Source organism: Cucurbita pepo, chromosome LG12 (genome assembly GCF_002806865.2).
Source record: "Cucurbita pepo subsp. pepo cultivar mu-cu-16 chromosome LG12, ASM280686v2, whole genome shotgun sequence".
Taxonomy (NCBI): Eukaryota; Viridiplantae; Streptophyta; class Magnoliopsida; order Cucurbitales; family Cucurbitaceae; genus Cucurbita; species Cucurbita pepo.
The window spans coordinates 1,319,801-1,341,025 of record NC_036649.1 but is presented as its reverse complement, the minus strand read 5'-3'; the positions used below and the strand labels follow the sequence as shown (position 1 = coordinate 1,341,025).

Here is a 21,225-nt window from a genome sequence, read left to right as displayed (position 1 = left end):
AAAATATGGTATGGACGTAATGATATTATAAAAAAAATTGAAAAATATTAATGAAATTTTTTAAATTTTAGATATATTTTTAAATAAAATATTGAAGGCTATTATTAAAATTTTGAAGGATTAAAAATATTTTTAATAAAATATATAAAATTGAGAGGGGACCAAAATTAATGAAGCTTTATTAAATTTTAAACCATATTGTTTAATTAGGTCATGATAATTTATTTGGATCAAAAGAAGGAAAGCATTTAAATTCAGCTCTTGGATCTTTCACAACAAATTAAAAAGGAAATAAATAAATAAATATATTTTTATTTTTATTTATTTATTTATTATAAACTTTTCTTTTGGTCATTAATGGTTGGAGTTTGAAGAACTTCAAAGGAAAGAATGGAATGTTTAAGCCTTGCTGGTAAGTTGTTAGCGCGTCGGGTATGGTACCATCGACTACAAACTCGTCTCTACAGAACTTTTCGACGGCTAAGAAATTTAATGTTGTTTTTTTTTTTTTTTCTTTTGTCCAAATAACCACGGTTTGATCAGTATTTCGTATCACCATCCCGGGAGGTATAAATAAAAATAGTATTTGTTCGTTTGGTACTCGGTCGATGATATGAAGTTTGTAATACTTTTTTCACGGGAAATGTTAATTTGGTAAATAACTTTTATTATTTATTGGGTTAGTTGTGAGAGATGATGAATAAGGTAGATATTACATCATTTGCAAATAGGGAACGGACAAAACGTATATAGTGATCAGAAGCAAGGAAGATTATAAATTTATAATTAAAGACGACATTTCCGTAATAATGAATTTTGAGTGAATGTAAAAACACGTCGGTATAAAGCAACGAGATCATAGTGGAGTTAGGTTATGATTATAGTAGAGTTGGGTTGATTTCAGATGTTAACGGGTTCTCGTAACATTAAATTGAATTGAATCGAATTTCAAAATATATAATTTTGCGTATGATACAATTATATACGCATATTTTTTTATTATTTATTTTTTAATATATATTACTCGTAGATGTTATAGCCGCTATTACTTTGTTTGAACTCTTTAAAATAATTTTTAGATATTTAGAAAGTAATTTTTTTAATATATATTGAAATTAAATGGTAAATTTTAATTAAATGTTTAAAAATAAATAGACATACTTTAAAAACTAACATTTTGAAGCCAAATGAACTCAATTACTCGACCGAACCCAATCTAAAAAAATTATGGTTTGATTCAATATTCATAAATGACTGCGGAGAGGAAAGGTTCCTTTTTTTAAGGTGCTCCCGTGAACCGATCGAGTGAAGACGGGGTGAGGCTTGTAACTCAGAGGATTAGAGCACGTGGCTACGAAACATGGTGTCGGGGGGTGCGAATCCCTCCTCGCCCACAACCGACCAAAAAGGGAAGGGTTTTTCCCTCCAGGGGTAGGAAAATCATGATCGGGATAGCGGACCCAAAGCTATGGAACTTGGGTGTGGGTCTTTTGTCGAAATGGAATGGCCTTATCTTTTTATTTTTTCTTTTTCGTTAATGGGTTAAGGGCNTTTTTTTTTTTTTTTTTTTTTTTGTGAGATCCCAAATCAATTAGAGAGGAGAAAGAGTGTCAACGATGACGCTGAGCCCCGAAAGGGGTAGACATCAAGCGGTGTGCCAACGAGGACGTTGGATCCCAAAAGGGGTGGATTGTGAGAACCAGCATCGATTGGAGAGGACCAGTGAGAACGTTGAGCCCTGATGAGGGTGGACATCGAGCGGTGTGCCAGCGAAGATGCTGGGCCCCAAAGGGAAGTGGATTGTGTGATCCCACGTTGATTAGAAAGGGGAACGAATACCAGCAAGGACGTTGGGTAAGGGGGTGGATTGTGAGATTCTACATCGGTGGTAGATGAGAACGAAACATTATTTACAAGGACGTGCCTCTCCCCAGCAGACGCATTTTAAAACTTTAAAGACAATTAAATTAGGTTTAAAGACAATCCAGCTAAAGACACTCATAATTTTATATTAATAAAAAAAAAAAAGATTTTATAAATTTATTTTTAACATTAAATTCTAAACAAATTACAAAAGTGAATTAAAGTCTCTATTTTTCTGTTTCCCATAACAATAATATAAATAAAAGGGAAACAAAATAATTAAAAAAAAAACAACAATATTCATACTCTTTCCCCCGCCCCAACTAACTAATAACAAACCAAAATCCCAATTTACAACTGATGCGAAACAGAATCGAACCCATTCCCATTACTCTGCCCATTCTTCACCGCCGCGCCCCGCCCATTAACCCCAACAGCCTTCACACTCTCCTCCGCATAACGACGGCGATCCTCACCGTCGTCGTCCATAAACCTCTTCCACAGCCAGTGCTGCTTCCACACCCTATCCGTCATCTCTTCGATCGGAACATTCTTGGTCTCCGGCAGCAGAAACAGAACGAACACGGACATGACAAGAACCCAGCCGGAGAAGAACAGGAAGATCCCGAACTTGAAGTGGCAGAGCATGGAGAGAAAGGCTTGAGCGATGGCGAAGGTGAACAGGAGATTTACGCACACGGTGATGCTCTGCCCCGCCGATCGTGTCTCCAAAGGGAACGTTTCGCTCGGAATTAGCCATCCCAGAGGCCCCCACGACCAGGCGAAGGACGACACGAATGTGCAGACCATTACCACCACGACGATGGCCAGCGCGTTGTGGAGATTGTTCGTATCGTCCTTCACTTTGATTCCTAAAATCACTGCGATCACCACCTGTTCATCCAATCGATTCATTTAGTTCTTAATTTCTGTTTAAAATGTTCGATTAAATTCATAATCCCATCTAATCCATTCATTTAATTTCTTGATTAAATTCATAATCCGATCTAATCCATTGATTTAATTTCTTGATTAAATTCATAATCCGATCTAATCTCCATACCTGAGAAATAAACATCTGAACTCCGGCTTCAAGCAAGAGAATCCGGCGGCCAAGTTTATCAACAGAGTAAATCGAGACGACGGTAGAAGCAACGTTAACAGCTCCGGTGATGACGGCGGAGTACAGAGCGGCGTCGTTTTTAAACCCCAAAGTGCTGAACAAAACCGGCGCGTAGAACATAATCGCGTTGATTCCGGTGAGTTGCTGGAAGACTTGTAGTGCGACGGCGATAATGATCTGCGGCCGATTCCGCCGCCTGAGTAAGTTTCGAAATGGGTGTTTTACTTCCTTTGCAATCCGGCTCGCTTCGACCAGCTCCAAAAACTCCGGTTCGATATTTTCGGTTCCTCTAATTCTTTTCAGAGTGGCTTTTCCTTCTTCAAAACGACCCCGTTCTATCAAACTGTTCGGCGTTTCCACTACTAAAAGAGCTCCGATTGTAAGTAGACCGGCCGGGACTCCGGCCAGCCCTAAGGACAGCCTCCATCCCCATCCATCTTTAATTCTGCAATTAATTTTAATTATAATTAATTTTCCAGCTCAGCATGTTATAGATGACACGTGTGATCAAAATAAAAGGAAAAAGGGAAAAAATGCTGACTTGGCAGTTCCGTAGTTGATGAGGCTGGCGAAAAGTATGCCAATGGTGACGTTGAGTTGGAATAATATATTAAGTCCGCCACGTATTCTGGTTGGTGCAATCTCCGATAGAAATAATGGCACTGCCTGTAATTAAAAATACAAAATTCATTTATTTTAAATTTTAATTTTCTTTTATTATATTTTATTTGAAAGAGTTGAATTTAATTAACCAATAGAAGGTTGCCAAATCTTGGTTTAATTATAAAATAATAAAAATTCAACACCTTCAAACAAGACAAAATAATAATATTATTAAATAAATAAATAAATAATAAAATTATAAATAATGCATGGGGAATCAAAAATTTGGCTCATTTGTTATCCATCATTTTCATCAATAAAATATCATAATATTCGACAAAAAAAAAAATTAAAAAAAAAATTAAAAATTTAAGAATCTATTAGATATTTTTGTATTTTGAAGAACGAATCTTATTTTTTAATTATTTGGAGTCACATGATTTACGAACATGGAAGATCGGACCCGTTGTTTTCAAATGATTCTCTTCGTGATATTAATTTTTAATGTGTATTATAGGTCAAACAAAATGGCTACCACTTTCGTGACTAAAAATTAGGGTAAATAATTCAGAGAATCTGACCTGATTCGCGAAACCGACACCACAACCGAGCAAGATTCTACCAATAATGAGCATTTCGATGTTTTGTGCAGCGGCGTTGAGAACGGTACCGATTATGAAAAACACGCCGGCGATCAACATGGTCGGCCGTCGCCCGAGCCGTCGTGTGGTGTAGGAGGCGAAGAAGGTGGCGGTTAATCCAGCGAGATATAAGGACGATGTGAATAGTTGAAGACCTTGGTTATCGTATTTGCAATAGTTACTATCGCCGCCCTCTTTGATTCTCCGGTGAACCACCGGGAAGAATTTTTTTAAAAACGATGGCATCGATGTTACTCCACCTAAGATTAAAATCAAACATAATAAAAATATATAAATTTAGTCTCTAAACTTTGAATTTATATCTACTAAATCGATTAATTTACTCACCGGAAACACCGACGTCGTAACCGAACATGAGGCCGCCAGTGGCGGCCATAACACAAGAAATAATGACGATGGGAGTGATTTTGGCCTCAAACTCGACGCCGCCAGCGGCGGTGGAGAATCCTCCGGCAGGCATGGTGGCGAAGAAAACAGCAAGCGAGGTGCCAAATTTGAATGAAGAAGAGACTGAAACACTTGGTTGCATCTTGCCGGCCGGGTAGCTTCGGATTTTATAGGCGACGATGAGAGAGAAAGTAGAGAGAAGCAGGTCAGAGCCGTCGCTAGGATCCTTCCACGTGGTGATTTGGACGGCTGATGTTTATCGTAGACGGCTAGTCAACACCAAATTATTTTACGGCTGGATAAACCGTGTGTGAATTCAATATTCAACTTAAATTCCAAAATATTTTCCAATAAAAAAAAAAAAATCCAATTTCCTTTTTTGAATTTACATATTTATTAATTTAAATTTTGTGGATAAGATATTTATTATATATTTTTTATGCACGCAAATTGTGATGTCACACCTTGGTCGGAAAGGAGAATAAATCACCGGTGTAGAAACCTTCCCCTAGCAGACGTGTTAGCCTCGAGGGGAAGCCTGAAAGAGGACAATATCTACTCACGATGGATCTGGGCCGTTACAAATGGTATCAGAGTCAGACAACAGACGATATGTCAGCCTTCTCGTTGTTCCCCGAATGGGGGTAGACACGAGGTGGTGTGCCAGTAAGGACGCTGAGCCCCACAGGGGGTGGATTTGGTGGTGATCCCACATAAATTGGAAAAAGGAACGCCAGCGAGGATGCTGAGCCCCGAAAGGAGGTGGAATCACCTTTTATAAGGGTGTGGAAACCTTCCCCTAGAAGACGCGTTTTAAAACCTTGAGGGAAGCCCGAAAGGGAAAGCCCAAAGAGGACAATATATGCTAGTAGTGGATTTGGGCCGTTACAAATGGTATTAGAGCCAGACAACGGACGATGTGCCAGCCTTCTCGCTGTTCCCCGAATGGGGTAGACACGTGACAATGTGCTAGTAAGGACGTTGGGCTCAAAGGGGGGTGGATTTGGTGGTGATCCCACATCAATTAGAGAAAGGAACGAGTGCCAGCGAGGAGGCTAGACCCTGAAGGGGGTGGAATCACCCTTTATAAGGATGTGGAGACCTTTCCCTAGCAGTTGAGGGAAAGCCCAGACAATATCTCCAATGGATCTGGGCTATTACACAAATATCCAAATTAAATTAAATCATAATAATAATTTTAACGGTTTTAAAAGTATAAAAACTAAATTATTTGGGATTATTTTAATTTATTTTTTATAATTAAATAATATTTCCAATGGGGTGAGTCCACGTAAGTCAAATTCAACACCTTCCATTAAATTAAGTTCTTATATTATTTTTATTTTTTTTAAAGTAAATAATTTAGTAATAACGTGGGAGAATTTTAAATTTCAGAAAAGAAAATATATAATGTGAAAGGGAATAGGAAATATATGTCGTTTCATAGATTAAAGTCTTCAGAAGCACAGGAAACGACACGTCGGTGGAAAAGGCCAAATTTTCATCTTTATTCTTAATTTTTTTTTATTAATTTGGTCAAATGAAAAACAAAAATAACGTAAGACTCTAATTATTTAATATATTTTGGGGAAATTATTTTAATTTTCAAAATTTTGATGAAAAAGACGTCGACGAGGCTGAATAGAAGACTTTTCGTGTGGATTATATATAAATAAATAAAAATAGTAAATAAATGTGTGGATTTTAATTGAGAATTTTAAAATAATTTTTCTTTTTCTTTTTATAGGTTATCCAATATTATTTACTTATATAATGATTTAAATTGTATTTTTCTTATTTTACTATTTATAGAATAATAACTTCTATTTATCCAATTAACTTCCGTATGGATAAGAACAAAAATTCGTTTGTTCACCCAATCGTTGAAAATCAATTTTCATTTATAAACGAAATAATTAAGTATATATTATTAAATTGTTGCTTTTATGACGTCTATTTAATATTATTCAGATGTTTTATATTCTTTTAATAAATTATATAAAAAATAGAAATTATCCGTTAAAAATATTGTTTTAAATTAATATTTTTAATAAATATATAAATTTTGCAGATAGAGATTGAAATAAGTGACGGAGATGGAGAAGACTTTTTCGTCTCTACTTTGACTCTTTTTTAAAGTCAAAATAATGGAACGGATATAAATAATAATAATAACAATAATTAGGTTTTGAAGCAATTAATTGGTTGGGATTAAGTAAAATCCGAAAGAAGAAAAAGAAATGTTGACTTTCAAATTTCATGTTCTCACAATATTCAGTTAGCCGCAGCCGTCGGATTCGTTTTTTGATTATACACATTAGTCAAATGTTTTTATTATTAAAATTAAATAAATAAATAAAAGAAAATTCCATGTAAAGCATAAAAAAAAAANTATTTGTGTTTTTTTTTTCTTTTCAGATAATAATAAATAAAAATACAAAAATAAGGCACCTGATGCACGTGCTTATTTTAATGGGAGTGTTTAATTTTTTTTAATATTTTTAAATAATTTTTTTTTCTTAAAAAGAATTAAGTTAATAAATAACAGATACAATAACGACTCAAATTATTATTTTTTTAGGATAAATTATCAATATATTTTAAAATTTTTAATTTTGCATCGTAATTTTTGAGTATTAAATTTTGTGTTGAATGGTTTGATAATTTCTAAACTTTACGACTCGATTAAACAGAAATTAAAAATTTAGAAATTTATTAAATAATTTTTAAAATTATATTAGAAGATTTGTAGACAGTTTTTTTATGGATAAGATTACCACGAGAAGTCAAACCAACAAGGGAAGTGGTTGGGGCGGCATGTCCCCAAGTACTTTGACTTTTGTTTCTTTGACTTCAAAAAGGCATTGTTTTTGAAACCCTACTTGGATATTGGCGACTCTTTTACCATGTTGAATATAATTTTGACTTTGAATTTTGACTTAGAACGACGTAGTTTGACTATATGAGCTCGAATTTAAAGAAACAAAAATATTATATATATTGGAGTTATGGATAAGACGGATGTTCTTATCCGAATCAGATTGACTATCGAGAATTTGTTGTGCTAATTAATTTAATGAATCAGATTAATTGTAGTTTAGATGTAAATGCGTAGATAAATATTTCGAGCATTGCATAATTGATTAATATTAAAGCGGGAAACTAGGTGGGAATGGGGAAGGAAAATATAATACTCGTTTAGTTAATGGGAAGAAGTCTCTTTGTTTCGTTCACTGTCTCCGGTTTAAACAATAAAATCTCAAATATTCATAACTTATGAGTTCGAGTCACTGTTTCTTATATGAATAGATAAGAAGTCATAACGGATTTATAAAGACTACCAACAACACTTACCAATACCGAACACGTGTCGAGGTTATTAAACTCAACACACTTTGTCTATTTATGCAAACATCACTGATGACTCCAAAACCAAAAGTTATCTTAAATTTCATGTACAGATTTTCTACGTTTATCTTCCACCACATCATCATGACATCGACAAAATGTCATAATGTGGTCAAGGTTGATCTCACTCGTAAATGGTGTAGTAACAAAACTCGATCACGTCAGTGATTTTGATTTCGATTAGGTCTATTTTGTGAAATTTCGTTCGTGGTTTCAATCAATTTATCTTCCACGAGATATAGTCGTTCCTAGTTAAACGGTAACAATAATGAAAACAAGATAGGGATAGAAAAGATATTACACGAGACTTTATATTAATCCATAAAAAAAATCAGGACCGTGTTCAATGTTTTGAAACTGCCAAGTTCTATTGAAATAGTGTGGAAAATTACAAAATTACCCTCGATAACGCTCGAGAATGATTATCGTTATTTTCCTAACACTTTGTTGTGTACCTCACTCTATTTTTGAACCATATTCTTTCTAACGTTCACGGTCGCTCGAGTATGATAATCCAAGTTTTAAAAACTAAAAAAAAAAAATTATTTTTATTATTATTATTAATTTTGCTATGAACTCTAAATAATTTTAATAAATGAAAAATGAAAGTAATTAAAATGGGAAAAAACAAACAAAAGTTTCTTTTATTAAAAAAATAGTTATAATATTTTTTAATAAAGACCAAAAAAAAAACACAAAAGCAGCACTATGAAATAAAAAAATAATAATTAATAAATACAAATCGACATGTCGGCTTTGTTACGCACAGTGGAGGCCCATCAAAAGGATTGAATCTGGGCTGTGGCCCATATGTCTTGACAATCCTGCCCCAAGCCCATTGGTATGACATGCAAGGTGAAATTCCCATTTTACCCTTTTTCACAGAAAGCAAGATTTTAGAACAAGCCCAAAATAACAACGGGCTAGGTTATGAACTAATAATCGACTTCGTTCACCCTTCATGTCGATAATAAGTTCACGGACGTATGAAAATGTCGATAAAAATTTTGAACTCAATGAACCCGAGAATCTAAAATATAATCTCGATTGCTTATGGATCAGACCTTAGGCTACTTGAAGTAACCCGAGAAATTTTTACCCGCACGATCAGACCTTAGACGATGGTTTATAAGAATATATTCGACAATAGAGAATTGATGGGAATAGGGTCGACAATTAAGTTTACCAATTATTTGTATTAGGGCATAACGATGTCCTTTATGGCGTTGCCTAATGTTTTGTCCTTAATTATCTTAAAATTCAATAATTATTTTGTACCTAACATTGAGTTATTTCTATATTTTAAAATAAATATTCGTACGAAGTCATCAATTTACATATACTTGTCTTTTATAATAAGGAAAATCATAGTGAAATCTCGTATCGGTTTGAGAGGGGAACGAAGTATTATGATAATGGTGTGGAAATATCTCTCGAACAGATGCGTTTTAAAACCACTATTCGACACGTGATGGAAAAAAACATACAGTATCTGTTAGCGGTGGGCTTGGACTGTTATAAATGGTATTAGAGTCATACAGCTAGTGATGTGCTAGCGAGAGCGCTAGGATCTCAAGGGAGGTTGGTCGTGAACTCCCACTTCGGTTGGAGTGGGGAACGATTTTTTCGTGTTTTAAAACCGTGAGGCTGATGACAATGAATTAATAAGCTACGAAAGAGAAAAATGGGAAATTCCAGAGTGGAAAATCACAGCCAAGGAGTAAATGCCACGTGTCATAGAAGTAACGGAGTACCTTCATTAAAAAGTTTTCAGTAGATAACATCCAACTACTCTACGTTTTTCCTCATTTACTCGCACGTGGTTCTTACCCACGTGGCACGTCACACGCATGAATGATTATTTTATATATAAAAAAATAAAATTCCTTTTTTGAATTTTTTATTTTATTTTATTTTGTTTTGAGCTTTGTCGCGTGCCACCACAAATTTTAAACATGATATTCATAAAATAATTCACAATCATGCCAAAGTTAGGTTTTAAAAAATATTCATATTCCAAATATTCCAAACTATTATAATTTTTAGATTATTCATTCACTTTATTTAATTAAATATATCAACTAAACAACTAACTCCCTAATTTTTTCGGTGCATAATATATATTTTATGTCAGTTAATCTATTTTTTATTAACGGTAAAAATCAATAATCAGTTTAGTTACGTTCAAATTGGTAATTATTTATTTAAATTTTGTCGATTTTTTTCTCTTATACGGAGAAAAAAGGCAATTTATTATCTTCTAATTTCATTAATTGTATTTTTAATTATATTTTGCAGTTCTATAAATTGACAATTTTCTAATTTAAATAGCATTAAGGTATATATTGTTTTCCAAAAAGAACTTTAAATAAATATATTTCTGTAAATAGATTTTTAATTCTATTATTATATAATATATAATTTACCTTATAATTTACAATAAATTGAGATATTTACATTTAATTATATAATTGTAATTTATGTTATAATTTTTCATGAATTGAATTTGTTTCGATTGTGTTTACGATAAACTATTGACCGTATCTTTAGAATGAAGTATGTATTAAAAGAATGGACGAATAATAGTAGATATGGTATGTAACAGCCAAAACTTACTACTAACTGATATTGTACGCTTTGACCCATTACGTATTGCTATCAGCTTTATAGTTTTAAAACGCGTCTGTTAGGAAAAGGTTTCGACACCGTTATAAGGTACCTTCTTCAATCAATATGAGATCTCACAATCAACCCCCATTCGGAACCCAATGTCCCCCTGGTGTCGCAATCGCAGTTTGGTGGCAGCAGACTTCAATTGTGCAGCACTCACTCCTTAGCAACAAGTGAGATATGCTTACGACCACGACCAAGCGACATATGCTTGAGCCTTTGGCCTTTGTTCAATAATAAGGTTGTAGAAAACGGGAGTAGAGAGAGTTTTGAAAGTAAGATTTGAGAAATTGAAATTGGTGTTATATGGGAATATAAGCAAAAGACAACCACAACGGCTTACTGCATATAACTATCGGGTAGAGAGAAATTGACAATTAGTCATATCCCCTATAGTACATTTTGAGACATTTCATGTGACAGGTCTAGACATGATTTTTTTCAAAATGTCATATTTCCTATAAATACAAAAGTAAAAAAACTACAACATAGAAAGACATGAAGGGTTTGACTTGTCATGGGCATGTGGCCATGGGTAACACGCCTTGGAAGAACATGACCGTGACACCTGGCACACCGCTCCGTGACTAACTCTAATACCATTTGTAACGCCCCAAACTCACTACTAACAAATATTATCCACTTCGACTCGTTACGATTCGTCGTCAGACCCACATAGCTCTTCATGCATGTTTCAATATTACATCTGAGTCTATCTAGCTAGCTAACGTGAAGAAATCTCTTCCACTTCTTTTCCCATTTCCCTGTTCGAATTCCACCCTATTTAGGGTAGGATCGAGATCAGAATCACGCAAATTACATGAACATCTATGTTCATCTATGATCAATTATTTGAATAACTATGATTTAAAATAGTAGAAACGATGTTAATAGCTACTCTGGAATTTGTTATAGAACGTTATCGTCCAGATATATTTACCATACAAAGAACTCGATTAAATATTTTTAGTAATAATGTATTTATTTCATTTTTCATTCTTAAAATGTTCTCAAATTCCAACTTATGTTTTAAATACATAAATCTTCAAAAAAAAAAAAAAAAATTCAATTTATATATTAAAAGAATGAACGGATTTATATATTTATTTTATAATATATCACTAATATTTTGATATAACGTATATATATATATATATACATAAAATTCGTGAATTCAAATACGATAAAAAGAAAATAATAATAATAATAAAAAGATTCCCTAATTTTATATTAGGAGGGTAATCAAAATTGGATGGAGCGTGTCATTAATTATAATAATACAATAACAATATATTAAAAAAATTAAAAAAAAAATCAAATATTAAGCTGTCAGAGTATTTGTCTCTCTTTTTTTTTTAAGGTTAAAACAGTAATTTAGTATGGATTTTAATTTTTTTAAAATTATAATAATTTTTAATTTTGTGATCTTCTTAATTTCCAAAATTATTTAATAACCTAATTTTTAATTTTATATCCCTAATTTCTCTATTTACCTATTTGACATTAAAAAAAAAATTAAATTTTAAAAACAAAAAAGTTTATGTTCTTGGAATTAATTTTTTTTAATAGGAGTAAAAAAAATATAAATGTAAAAAATCGAAAATTAAAATCTTTATTAAATTAGAATTAAAAAATTTATTAAATACAAAATTGATTATTAATCTTTTATAAAATTTTGATTAAAATATTTTAAGAATTATATATTCTGTGTAGCGAAAAAGATGGATACCAATGGAGGGTTAGGGCTTGGTGGTGACGGCTAGGGTTACTCACGGTTATAAACGTTGCCACGTAGGTGAAGTTGCTATCAAATTTTCACATTTTATTTACACGTGGCATTTCTTTTTAGATTAAATACAAAATACAATTCTAATTATTTTATATATTTTTTAATTTAAAAAATATTACTCGCTTTGCTAACCGACAAATTGGGGAGGGAGAGAAAAAGATAATGGTGGGCCCAGCTTACCCTTTTCCGGTGGGGTCCATTATTTCCTACGTGGCTACTCTCGTCTTACACAAAAATATTATTATTTTAATCGAGTAATGCTAACTCCACCGCCTCTTGCCTATTGACGTTGCGGAAATGTACGGGGTTGTCGAGTGGGTTTGCGTGACAGGCGTGTGAGGTTATCGTGGCCGTGATATTGTATTAGATATTTCGTTATTTACCCGCATGTGAGCACGGGAAATGGATGAAGATCCGAGGTGGGTGCTTATGCAGCAAGCGGATAGGATGTGCCCAATCATGGAATGACACGTGGCTAGAGTAATTTGTTTGTCTTTTCCTTTTTTTCCTTTTTTTTTTTTACTTTTTACTTTTTTTTTCTTAATTATAAAAGTGGAAGTAAATACCGAAATTTGACCGCCAGTATATAAAAGGTGGGACCGGATGACACGTCATCAAATGCTGCCACATAAGACGAACGTGACAATTGGCCTGGAGGGAGGGGAAAGGAAATTATTAATATAATAACAAGTGGGGCCCATGGGTTCTCGGAAATTCCGCGACCGTGACTCAGAGTTTCCTCCCCGGTGTTTAGATGAAGCTTGACCGTGCGATGGGGAGGATCGGACGGTCAAAACACGGCGCACTGATCGACAGGGAGGGGCCTGTTTGGTTCGGTGCCAGCTCGGCGTGGATGAGTTTAGGGCTAATTTATTTTATTGTTTTTTTTTTTAAAAAGGGAGAAGGTGGCTACGTCAGACAGTGATCCAACGATGGAAACAGTGGTGATTAAGGAGATATAAGAGATCGGGACCGTTGATTTGTATGAAGAGGAAGTGCTTTTCACGTGGACCCCAGTAATGAATTTCTGGAAATATCGGCAATTTAATTTAAATTAAATTAAAAAAAAATGAAAACGTGGAAACCGAATAATGAACTTGACCGGTTGGAACCATATTTGATGCGGCCACCTAGATTCCTTGCGATCGTCGTGTTGCTTTTACCAACGTCTTCGCTACCGGCTATAGGCAGTCACCACATCTTTTGGAAAAATTCAAGGAACCCCTAAAACTACGATCCTGGCCTACATTTTTCTCTCTCATCACTATATCTGAGTTCTGAGGGGGAAATAAATAAATATATTTTTTAATTAAAAAAAAAAAAAAGCAAATTAAAATTGTTTTTCCTTTTTGTAATTTTTTTAATAATTAATTGGATACTGAAAAAAAGGAGAATAAAATAGGAAAGCGGTAGCGAGTAAATATGGAAGCTTGGAAGGGAAGAAAAGACTGTGACACGTGGCTGTTTGATGATAAAGTAAGGGTCCCATCGCTTGCCCTATTCTATTCAACGTCCAGGATTTTGCCATGGTGGCTTTTGCTCAAACGGTGACCGATGGATCTGTCGGGAACGGACGGTCTGGATACCTTGGCGTTTGGGTAGGTTAAATCGTAGCCGTCCAGTGGGGCTTGGTGTGGGTTTCGTTTTTAAGTGAAATAGAGCAAGAGCAAGAAAGAGAACAGAGTTTGAAGGGTGGGGGAGAGAAAAAGAGAGAGAAGAGATAGAGAGAGAAGGAAGAACTAACGAGCTCCAGATAAAATCGATCGAGGGATTAGATTAGCGAAAAGCTACGATTTTTCTTCTTCTGCAGTTCATCTGATTGATAGACTTCTTCAGTGGAGGAATCTTGTTTCCTTTGATGTTTCTTCTTTGATTTCTATACCGCTTTTCAGCCGGGATTCTGCAATTTCTGGTGTTATTTTCCGGCGATTTTTCAGTTTAGGGTTTTTTTTTTTTTTTTGGGAGAGAGATGAGATTAGTCCTCATGTATAGTTGATTTGGAGGAAGGGACGAAGAATCGAATCGTATCTGATATGGATAGGAACAGAGAAGCTAGAAGGACGACGACGAACATGGCGGCCTCCAACGGGCTCTCTAGACGGAGATACAGGACTAGTAGTCTCCGTGACTCTCCAGGTCTCAATTTTCTCAGATCTAATTCATTTCGATGATGATGACTACTCATAATTACCATTCCTTTTCAGTTTTCTTTGATTTTGATTTGTACTGGTTTTTCATGTTTCTCTGTAGAGGATGATGGACAGTTGGAGTTACAGGATACCGTAAGATTAAGAGATCGAGGTAGCGGGAAGAAAGATCGAGATCGAGATAGGGATAGAGACAGAGATCGGGACCGTGAAAGAGATCGGCTAAGTAGGAGCAAGAGGAGGAGAGCCGATAGATTGATTCATGGTGGTAGCAATAGGGAAGATGGAGGTGAAGATAGTTCTGAGGAGAGTGTAAATGACGAAGAGGATGAAGAAGACGACGATGGCGGCGGTGGTGGTGGTGGTGGTGGAGCGTCCGTCAGAATGCTTCCGCCAAATCCGGCGGCGATCTTGAGCCATCGGAAGACTTTTCCACCGGCGAAGAGTTTCAGAGCAGCACCATCGTGGAAAGCAGCCGATGAAATGATTGGTGTGTCGGTGCCGAGAAAAGCCCGGTCAGGTACAAAAACCGACTGGAATGGATTTCCTTGAACTGATTCATAAAAAGAGGGATTCTGATGATTCTGACGTTTTCTTTCTGGTTTTGTGTTTGTTTTAGCCTCGACGAAACGGTCTCATGAATGTTGGCCAGCAGCGACGGGCGGCGGAACGGTTATAGAGGCCATTAACCGGCAGGCTTCAACATCGCCAGTGAGGCCAAGTCTTACAGCAATGGCGGCGACGTTTCAGCCTCCAGCCTCGCCTTCTTCTTCCAATGCTCCGGTGAGGAAGAAGCTGGTCGGTCTTTGGTCTTACTACTACTCCGTTTATATGTTTTCTGATTCTTTTTTTGGGGGAAAAAGGGGTATCTGACGAGCCGTCTGCTGTTGTAGAAGCAAACCGGACCTAAACTCCGGCCGCTCAAATCCTCCTCAAAACCATCATCCACGGCTCAAGACGAGATCGAGATCGAGATTGCTGAAGTCTTGTACGGTATGATGAGACAGCCTCAAGGTCCTCCCAAACAAGAACCCTCTACCACTGATTCCATGAAGTTCGATTCCAAATCAACCACTGATGCCAAATCCAGAGTTTCATCGCCGATTTCCAACTCTTCTGATTTGCCTACCCCTTCCATTTTGCCTCAAAATTCCAGTTCTTCTGTCACTCCGATATCAACCACAGGTGGGTATTTTTTTATGTTTATTTTTGGGGTGAGAGCTCTGAAATCACTCGTCAGATTATGCTCTTTTTCCTTTTTCAGGAACAACAGTTTTTCAAGTTTTTTTTTAAGAATCTGACACTTTTTTTTTATGTATTCGATGTGAAATTTGCAGCACCCAAGAGGAAAAGACCGCGTCCTGTGAAGTACGACGACGAGAACACCGCCACCTTCAGCCTTCGGAATAGCCCCATTTCATCAAGAGCCAAAGCTGAGGCCGATCAGCCGCCTACCAACGCCGAGATCCCTTCATCAAATGTGGACAAAGTTTCAGGATCTGCAGGTGAAAATGTAGTTTCAAATGAATCTGCTAATTCTCTGGCTTTACCGGAGTCCCGTCCAGAATCTATGAAGGTGGACGCAACCAGTGCCATGCCCAATTCCAAGCCATTGACTGAAGAATCAGACGGCAAAGATTTGGGTTCTAGCAAGGAAGAACCCCAATCTCCCCTGAAGGAATCAAATGGCCCTAGATTAGAAGATAAGCGAGAGGATATGACAGCGACTAAATCGTAAGCATTTTTTTTTTTTTTTTTTTTTTTTTAAACTTCAAGACAGACCTAATTAATTCATTTCCTCCTTTTTTGGTATGTGTACAGAAATTCATCAACATTCGATGCTGAGAACCAGCGGGATGATAAGTACAAGATAGATCTAATGGTCAGCACAATTTTCTTCATCATCTTCTTCTTCTTCTTCTTAATACTCTCAGTCAATTTTTTTTTTTAATATTTTGATATGAAAATTAGACTTTTCGTCCTTGTGTTGTTGTGTACAGGCTCCTCCACCATTACGAGCTTCTCCGGAAAGAGAGGGTGAGATTGATTTTGTGGCCGTAGATGCTAAACCTATGGTCATAGATGCAGACACGGTAAGCGGGCCACACCTACCTTCTCCTCCCCACTTGCTTTAAAGCTATATGGCCCATGTTGGAATTTATTGTATATAATCGAGTTTGGCTTACATTTATGTAGGAAATGAAGCCTCTGATAAATGAAGACGACAAAGGAACAATCAGACTTGGGGGGGCTAAAGAGGCGCTGAACGTGGAGTCGAAGGCTATACCAGCTGAAGAAGCTGATTCAAAGAATCCCATTGCTTGCAAAGATAGGAATTTTGACCTTCAGCTTGATTTAGTTAAGACGATTGATAGAGATGGCCCCAACAAGCTCCACCAGCATGTGCAGAAACAGCTGCCGCAACCCAGCTCGGAAAAGGCTGGATCTGCCGGTAGGTTCCCATTTTCAAATCCCAGTCGCCCATTCTCTCCTTTTCCATATCTTGTTTTGGTTTGAATGGGTTGCTGAAAATTTTTTTTTTTTTTTTTTTTTTTTTTAACTTTCTTGTTCAGTACAAGCGGGCTCTCTTCCTTTGCCCATGTCTCTACCTGGCTGGCCAAGTGGGCTGCCTCCTATGGGGTACGCTCGCCACAATCTGATCCTCTTACCAGTATATATTGGTGCTTTTTTGTTCTACTCCCATTGGAATGACGCTGTTGTTTGTTAGCAGATATGTGGCACCACTACCAGGAGTTGTGTCTGTGGATGGAAGCGCTTTGCCTGCTGCTGCCATGCAGGTAGTTATATCTGCATATTTCTGAACTTTCTTCTTTCTACTTTTTCTACTGTTATTTTGTTCTCTTCCTATACAATTCCTAAATCTATACTTGTCTGCCTGTTATTAGCCGCCAAATTTCCTTTTTCCTCAACCTCGGCCGAAGAGGTGTGCTACGCACTTCTACATTGCTCGGAATATATTGTATCATCAACAAATTGCGAGGATGAATCCATTCTGGCCAGCAGCCGCAGGTTCTGCTTCCTTGTTTGGGGCCAAGCATGGTAATCTCAGCATCGTGCCCTCTACAGATTTGCAAGGAAATCTTCCGAAAAGCGGGGTAAATGCAATGCAGGATAAGGGACAGAGCCTCGGAATGTTTACGGGTCATGCTGGGAAGGATAGGGGTTCTCAAGCTGTTAACGTTGTCGATGCCTCTCAGAGAAAGCAAATTTTGCTTCAGCAAGCTCTACCGCCGGGAGCACCTAGTAATATCCTGGTATAACTACCTCAACAATTACTTTTGTTGGCTGGCATAGGGGTGTACGTTTTTTTTCTTCTTCTTTCTTCTCCATTTCTAAATAGGCTGAATTTTTGGTGGCTTGTGTTGAATTTCAGCATGGCCCTGCTTTCATTCTGCCTCTGAGCCAGCAGCAACAGGCAGCTGTAGCCACATCGGTTCGGCCAGTTTCTGTGAAGTCTCCTCCTCCTGGTGGGAATGCCAACGGCAGTGTGGCTTCAAATGCTTCAAATCCAGCCTCTGTTAGTACCTCACCCGCTGCAGCGATGAGTTTCAACTATTCGGGTGTGCCTGGCAATGAACCACAGTATTTAGCCATTTTGCAGAACAATGGATATACTTACCCAATTCCAGCACATGTAGGGGCGCCGCCTGCATATAGAGGAAGCCACGCTCATTCAATGCCGTTTTTCAACGGGTCGTTTTATTCTTCACAAATGCTTCATCCTTCGCAGCTTCAGCAGCAACCGCCACCTCAGTCTCACCCTAATCAACAGGGACCTCAAAATGCTAATACTGCCAATGGTTCCTCATCGTCTCAGAAGAACATGTCTAATCAGCAGCAGAGGCCACATGGGAGCAGTTTCAGTGGGAACTTTCAAGGCTTTCCTGCATCCAGAAATCAACCATCTCAATCACAGCACCCACAGCAGCAGCAAAACCACGCCTCTCATCAAACAAGGCAACATGAGTCTGAAATTGGCGGTGAAGATAGCCCGTCCACTGCTGATAGTCGAGTGAATCTTGCTAATCTGAGTGTCTACGGTCCAAATTTTCCAATGCCAATGCATACTCCTAATTTTGCTATGATGCCTCCTGCATCGATGGTGGCCGCAGGTGGGGCACCTATTGACAAGAAACAGCAGCCTCAACAACAGTCACAGGGTTCAAAAGGTCTGGAACAATCTCAAACTATTCCTTTGTCTTTTGCTCCCAACGGGGCGCCCAATGCTCCTGGGCTTGACCTTTCATCCTTATCACCAAATCATCCTATTTTTCAAAGTCTTCCTGAGATCACCAGGCAAGGGTATCATCAGATTATGGCCGCTGCCGCCGCTCAGGTTGCTCAGCAGAAAAAGAATTATCGTGTAGCAGAAGAAGGAAAAACCACACATTCATCGGTTGGGGAGGATGAGAGAAAAAATATGTCTGTTAAGGCACCTCCAACTGTTGGTCAGTCCATTGCCTTCTCTAGAACTGATTTAGCTGAGACATTAATTTCCTCAATGCCAGCTGGGGCTGCTGTTGATAGCTCTGCAAGAACTCTCAAACTTGGTTCTACTGCTAGAGCTTCAGGTTCCGTTATGCCGTCTGGGATGAGCACTGTAAATATGTGTGGTTCCCAGCATCAACTACAGCGAAATCATCATCATCAGCAGCAGCAGCAGCAGCAACAGATGATTCAGCTTCAAAAGCAGCAGCAATATGCAGCTGCTGCAGCTGCGGTAGCGAGGACGAAAACATCAGCAACAAATAATGGCAATGTTTATGCCGAGCACCCTCCTGCGTCTTCGATGGCTGCGAAGTTTCCTAATGCATTGTCTTCTTTTTCTCAAAATCTTGTCCCAAGTAACAGCAATAGTCCTGCTCAATCTCCTCAGTGGAAAAATTCTGTAAGAACCACTTCATCTCAGGTACCAACCCCCCCTCATTCTTCATCTAATACATCATCTATCAAAAATCTTCCCCAACAGCAGCAGCAGCAGGGGCGTCCACAGCAAAACCACTCTCAGATTTCTTTTGGGGCGAGCTCAAAATCTACAGCACAATCACAAGGACAGCAACCTGCAAGCAGTAATCATCCGCAATCGCCCGGAATGATTGGCTCACCAACTAATTCTTCACTCTCAAAGGGTGCCGGTGGAAGCCCACGGACAGCTACTTCGGGTTCCATGAGTCACAAAGTTGGTCAATCATCTTCTTTATCATCACAGCAGACAAAGCATCCTACATCTATGCCCCCTCAGAAGTTATCTCCTGCTGGTGGGCGAAACGTTACATCAATTCTTGGCAATAATCAAATGACCTCTTCAAGTTCTGGAACTAAATTATCCCAACAGTCGCAGCAGCAGCAACAGCAGCAACAGCAACAGCAGCAACAGCAACAACAGCAACAGCAACATTTGTCGAAGCAATCATTGCAGCAAGCCCAGGTGCTCTTCCCTTATATGCAGGCCCAAGTTTCCCATTCAAGTAGCAGTCCAACTGCTTCACCTTCAAGCGGTTATTATCCAAGGCGTCGTCCTGAGCAGCAATCACAATTGCAGGGCTCAGGAGGAACATCCTCAAATGGAATGCTATCCCTATGCCACCCTGTTACACACGGAGGTAACAGCACTACTGATCCTGCTAAGGCCGTTGCTGCTGCGGCTGCAGGCACAGCCAACAATATGAAAGGCGGTAGCTTATCCACACAAGCCATTCTCCATCCTGCTCAGTTTGCTGCTGCACAGTCCTCCGGTAATCCTCATCAACTTGTACCTGCAGGTTTTCCTTACGTGCATACCGCTGCAGTGCAAGTGAAATCAACAGAGCAGAAACAACCTGCGGGTGGGTAGAATTATGGCCCTTGTTCTTAACCAACCATCCAGCTATTATTTCAAATCAGGACTGAAGACATGCAAATGGTGCAAGCCCAAGAAAGTAACAATGGGCATATCTTATGGCAGCCTGAGAAGAAATGAAAGTTCAAATAGCTAAGCAGCGGCAGTCTGATTGCCCGTCGGACTCTTAAACCCACAATTTTGGAAAGCTATGAGAGGAAGTGGGAAGATTGTCCTCCATTTGAGAGGGTGCTTCAGCTGTGGGTTGTTCAGTTATATGGTGGTTTGGTCTGGATGGGGGAGAGGAAAGGCAATCAATCAATCCAAAGAAGAACCTTTGATTAAAGGGGGGCAGCAACACAGCCAGTTCGCAGAGGAAAAAAAATCAAGATTTCCTTCCCTTCCTTCGGGTGGGTTGTAATGGTGGAGGTTCTTTTTCTTCCTTAAATATTTGATTTCATTACCTTTTTTGAGGTTTATTCTCTCTTTAAGAGCCATAGAACAGTATCTTTTAACATATTATGTGCAGTGAAAAGGGGGTGTAGTTGTATATGTTTGGCACATATAATGGGTAGCCCTCAATTTTTTTTGATTTAAAACAAAGCCTGTTGCCTCGCCTTGCCTCACCTCGCCTTGCCTCCTTTAAATTCCTTGTTGTTTTCACTGACCCATGTGATGAAGTGGTAGAAAAAGCTAACACATTCATGTTCTTGAAGCTTTTAATCTGTATCTGT

The 21,225-nt window shown here is 37.7% G+C and overlaps 2 protein-coding genes across 6 annotated transcripts; one reads left to right on the top strand and one right to left on the bottom strand.

The window, feature by feature from the left end:
* Window positions 1-2,030: 2,030 nt before the first annotated feature.
* LOC111807466 (sugar transport protein 13-like) lies at window positions 2,031-4,797 on the bottom strand. The gene is made up of 5 exons (XM_023693201.1): window positions 4,579-4,797; window positions 4,171-4,490; window positions 3,528-3,652; window positions 2,927-3,431; window positions 2,031-2,757 (listed from the first exon to the last, which is right to left on the bottom strand). The coding sequence occupies exons 1-5, from the start codon at window positions 4,778-4,780 to the stop codon at window positions 2,215-2,217; spliced, it is 1,695 nt and encodes a 564-aa protein (XP_023548969.1). The 5' UTR covers window positions 4,781-4,797; the 3' UTR covers window positions 2,031-2,214.
* A 9,395-nt stretch (window positions 4,798-14,192) lies between these two features.
* On the top strand, window positions 14,193-21,117 carry LOC111807464 (protein TIME FOR COFFEE-like). 5 transcript variants are annotated; one of them, XM_023693200.1, is made up of 13 exons: window positions 14,193-14,641; window positions 14,756-15,172; window positions 15,272-15,450; window positions 15,546-15,837; window positions 15,990-16,386; window positions 16,474-16,534; window positions 16,653-16,745; window positions 16,849-17,104; window positions 17,226-17,292; window positions 17,384-17,450; window positions 17,559-17,927; window positions 18,047-19,561; window positions 19,643-21,117. In XM_023693200.1, the coding sequence occupies exons 1-13, from the start codon at window positions 14,539-14,541 to the stop codon at window positions 20,504-20,506; spliced, it is 4,680 nt and encodes a 1,559-aa protein (XP_023548968.1). In that variant the 5' UTR covers window positions 14,193-14,538; the 3' UTR covers window positions 20,507-21,117. The 5 variants fall into 5 exon arrangements, with proteins under 5 accessions (XP_023548968.1, XP_023548967.1, XP_023548966.1 ...); XM_023693199.1 differs by having other exon boundaries at window positions 15,272-15,435; window positions 15,549-15,837; window positions 18,047-21,117; XM_023693198.1 differs by having other exon boundaries at window positions 15,272-15,435; window positions 18,047-21,117.
* The last annotated feature ends 108 nt before the right edge of the window (window positions 21,118-21,225 follow it).